The sequence below is a fragment of the Penaeus vannamei genome, chromosome 2 (assembly GCF_042767895.1).
Source record: "Penaeus vannamei isolate JL-2024 chromosome 2, ASM4276789v1, whole genome shotgun sequence".
Taxonomy (NCBI): domain Eukaryota; kingdom Metazoa; phylum Arthropoda; class Malacostraca; order Decapoda; family Penaeidae; genus Penaeus; species Penaeus vannamei.
In genome coordinates, this window is record NC_091550.1 from 37,327,411 (window position 1) to 37,332,410 (window position 5,000).

At 35.5% G+C, this 5,000-nt stretch overlaps 1 protein-coding gene across 4 annotated transcripts in view; it reads left to right on the forward strand.

Moving 5' to 3' along the window:
- Positions 1 to 5,000, forward strand: part of LOC113820530 (coiled-coil domain-containing 92B) — a 111,604-nt gene that overhangs the window by 100,805 nt on the left and 5,799 nt on the right. For all 4 annotated transcript variants that reach the window (XM_070132718.1, XM_027372885.2, XM_070132712.1 and 1 more), the window contains one exon: positions 3,135 to 3,279. In XM_070132718.1, the coding sequence (XP_069988819.1) occupies positions 3,135 to 3,279 (145 nt within the window). The remainder of the gene's footprint in view (positions 1 to 3,134; positions 3,280 to 5,000) is intronic.

Consider the following 5,000-nt stretch of genomic DNA (forward strand, 5'->3'; position numbering starts at 1 on the left):
CTCCTCCCCCTCGTCCTCCTCCTCGTCCTCCTCTATGTCCTTAACCCGCCCCAACTTCCTCTTCCCAAGAGCCGCAAATTTTTGTTTTTATTGCACAGGTTATAAAGTTGCAATATTGCAGCAGATACTTACTGGTCAGATACAGTCGCGTTGGCATTAAAGGATATATATATATATATATATATATATATATATATATATATATATATATATATATATATATGTATATATATATATATATATATATATATGTATGTATGTATGTATGTATGTAAAATGAGAATTGTACAACATACATATGTATGTATGTATATATATATATTTATATATATATATATATATATATATATATATATATATATTTAATTATTTATTTATATGAATACACACACACACACAATGTATATACATATACATTTATCTATATACATACATACACACATATTTCTATATACGCATGAATATCAACACAAGTGCATGAAAGAGCGAATGAGTAAATGAGATGCGAGTAAGCCCTCACTGAGTGGTGAATCAGGATGGTCCCGTGCGATGGATTCGTGCGGTGAGTGAGCGAATGAGCGGATGACTGAATGAGTGAGTACGTGAGTGGGGCAAGTGGGTGGGTTTTTGTTCAAGCCGCGTGGCCTGGTACGTGTGACTCAGGGCTCGTGCTCGCCGGTCGTGTTTTTGCTTGTCGATATACATGTATGTATTTATATACATAGACACTCGCCCAAATATATATATATATATATATATATATATATATATATATATATATATATATATATATGTGTGTGTGTGTGTGTGTGTGTGTGTGTGTGTGTGTGTGTGTGTGTGTGTGTGTGTGTGTGTGTATGTGTGTGTATGTATTTATTTATTTGTTTATTTATGTATGTGTGTATATATATGTAAGTATATACATGTATATACAGACATATATGTATATATATATATATATATATATATATATATATATATATATATATATATATGTATATATACATATGTATATATATATACTTAAATACATACATACATACCCATATAGATACATTTATATACATATGTATATATATACACTGACATACATACATACATATATACACATATACATACATATATACATCTATCTATCTATCTATAACTACATATATATGTGTATATATGTATGTGCGTGTGTGTGTGAATGTGTGCACATATCCATGCATGCTTGTGCGTACACATATACATATACACGATGACAAAACTAGATTTATTGAGAAGAGTGAAGCCAAGAAACGGAACGAAAGGAGAAGAAGAAAAGTGCTCGGTCATTTTTTTCCAGAAAAGGAAAATCTGCCACAGCATTTCGTCTCCTTATTTGGAGTCCCTCCCTCGTGTCACTTTTGCCTCGCTGTTGCGGAGATCATCTTTTTATGAAGTAATATTATGCCTTTCGAGACTTTATTGTTCTCTAAAGATATGGCTTATTGGGTCGGGGTTGCCAGGGGGTGAGGTCAGGCGAGGGAGGGCAGGGGTCAGGCGGGAGGGGGGGAGGGGAGAAAGTACGGTGCATATAGACAGAGAGAGGGGGTGCGAAGGAGAGAGGGAGAGAGAAAGTGAGAGGGTGCGAAAGAGAGAAGGAGAGAGAGAGAGAGAAAGTGAGAGGGGGTGCGAAAGAGAGAGGGAGAGAGAGAGAGGGTGGGGGGTGCAAAAGAGAGAGAGAGGGGGGGATGCGAAAAAGAGAGAGAGAAAGGGGGGGGGGTGCGAAAGAGAGAGAGAGGGGCGATGCGAAAGAGAGAGAGAGAGAAAGAAAGAAAGAAAGGCAGTGAGAAGCCGCAATGCTAGCAAGAGAACCAACGAACAAACACACAAGCAATTTAAGCCCAAGACAGCATCCTCTCTGATAAATTATGTTTTTTATGATCTTAATTATCCCCGATACCTATTTATTTACGGTTTTATCATTATTGTTATTATTATTTATATCATTGTAATTATCTTTTTATTATCCTGGTTGTTACTCTTGTTGTTTTTAATTGTTGTTATTCTTATTATCGTTGTTATTATTATTGTTGTTGTTGTTGTTATTTTTATTATAATTGTTGTTATTCATATTGTTAATGTGATTAAAACTGATATTGTTATTATTGTTGTTGTTATTTCATTATTAGCATTGTTTTTTAAACATCTCTATTTTTATCATTATCATTTTTGCGATTATTTTTTGTCATTTGTCATCATATTCGTCGTCGATCATCATCATAATCACCAACATCAGCAACAGCATCATAACCCTCACCATCACTACCACCATCATCATCTTCATAACCATCATCTTCATAATCACCATCATCATCATAATTATCATCATCATCACTATCACCATCATCATCACTATCACCATCATCATCACTATCACCATCATCACTATCACCATCATCATCACTATCACCATCATCATCACTATCACCAGCATCATCACTATCACCATCATCACTATCACCATCATCACTATCACCATCATCACTATCACCATCATCATAATCACCATCATAATCATAATCACCATCATCTTCATAATTATCACCACAATCATTATCACTATCACCATCGTCACCACCACCATCATCATAATCACCATCATCATCATCATCACTATCCCTACTATCATCATCTTTCCTGATAAAACGTATCTCCACCGCCGCCTCGGCTCTCCCCAAAAGGCGAGGCGGAGCAGCAGGTCGCCGCTCCTATTTCATCGGCGCGCCAAGAGGGCGGCGACAATATTGGAATTTATGGCGTAACCTTCTGCTCCTAGAATATGAAATTTTAAGGAGGCTCAATATCCAAATTCCTGGGTATATGAAGTCGGAAATATATTAATATTTGCTATCTTTTTGTTGCAGCAGTAAAGTCTTAACGTTGTGTGGGGCTGACACCCTGCACTGGGTTATATATACTCATATATATATTATATATATATATGGGTTATATAGAGAAGGTTATATAGACGATCTTTCGTTACAGAAGCACCAACGTAATGGAATTCAGTTTGATTTTAACACTGAATTCTATAGTAACATTTTACGGAAGCATCAGTATGACGACCTTTTTTGACCCTGTGTTCACATGACCTTTTTCTCTTGCAGCCATGGCGTGTGGTAGTGTGTACGCAGCGGAGACCCAACTTGGCCGTGACCTTTCCACTCTCGAATTGACCCGGCCTGACCTGGCACCGGAGAGGGCACGCCCGACGAGAGATAACCCGTCGATAAGTAGAAGCACTTCGTATATGTAAGTGAGATGTTTTTTCTTCTTCTATTTCATCTCTCTGTCTCTCTCTCTCTCTCTCTCTCTCTCTCTCTCTCTCTCTCTCTCTCTCTCTCTCTCTCTCTCTCTCTCTCTCTCTCTCTCTCTCTCTCTCTCTCTCTCTCTATTTTTTTTTATTCTTTATTATCATTTTTTTTACTGCAGTGGTGGGCTAAGATTTGAAATCAATGCTGGGAGTGAAGTTTCGATATTCAGAGATGCACTAAATACAATAAAAGTGGAGGCAAGACGATTTTCCATTTCCTTGTTCTTGTTCTTCCTTCTTTCTTCTTTTGTTATTATTACTTCTTCTTCTTTTCTTTATTTTCATCTTCGTTTCTTCTGCTGTGTGGGCAAATGTCGGGAAGTTTGTGTTGTAAACTTTTACGTAGAATTTTATTGTTCACAATTGGCATATATTCCGAAGTTCAAGATTAATGCATAGGATTTCAGATAAAATTACAAAACAATACTTCATGGAATTTAATGTTTAAAAAGCACGCAGTATATAAGACAAAGTTGCCCAAGGTTAACCATGCATCGCTTCAAATGAAACACGACCTGATTAGCATATCCTGCCATAATAAAATGACACAAGACCCCGAAACTCAATCATGTTTCGTTCCCTTGCCCGCGTTCCGCATACACAATACCCGGAAAACCGTTACAGAAAAATTATTCATAAAACTGAGTCAGCAACGAACCCAAGCGCCGTCTGCAATGCGCCAGACCAGATCCTGCCTCCGAACCAAATACTTTTCGTCTACAGTCAACCTATGATCGAAAAAAATACGCTGTGAAATGGCGTTGACAAGGCCTAATGATCGTTTTGGTTTTCTTCAACACGTTTTGGAAAGGCGGGCAGGCAATTTTTGGTGTGAATCTGGCTTTTGGCGAGCGTGAGGCTGCCTTAAGTGTGGCTCCATTGTTTTGGAACGTTCCTCTGTCTCCGTCACTCTTTTTTTTTTCTCTCCATCTCTCTGCTCTTTTTATCTCTTTCGTTTGATCTCTGATTGGTATCTTCTGTGTGTTTTTTTTTTTTTGTCGTTGCGTTTATCGTTACGCAATTTAGGAGTTTGATTTTTCAGTGTTTTTTTTCGTATTTTCGTTTATCAAATCATTCCGTTAATTCTACTTTATGGGGAGCTTTACCGTCGAGTCCAATCTGCTTGTCTTTAATTTTCGTCTTGAGTTTTCTGTTATTCGTTTATTATTTAGTGCTATTATTCATTTACTATTTAGTGTTATTATTCATTTAGTCTTTAGTGCTATTATTCATTTATTATTTAGTGTTATTATTAATTTACTATTTAGTGGTATTATCAATTTATTATTTAGTGCTGTTATTCATTTATTATTTAGTGCTATTATTTGTTGTTTGTTGAATTATATATGATTTCTTTATCTTTATTTATGATTCATTTTTCTGTTTATTTTTATTAATTTCATTTTTTATTATTGGTTATTATTGTTATAGTTATTATTTTCCACTGATAGAATGTCTTTATATATTTCTTTATATTCCAAAGATCCTTTTTAAGAAACATTTGAAGATAAAACTAATTTGTGAAGTTTAAGAAAGAATGAGATGTTGTTGCATGATACAGTACTTGATGTATGATGTAGTCCTGTTATTTCAAGTGGGCGAAATTTATATTTGTTTCATGATAATTGCAATGATGATGATAATCATGATAATAATGATA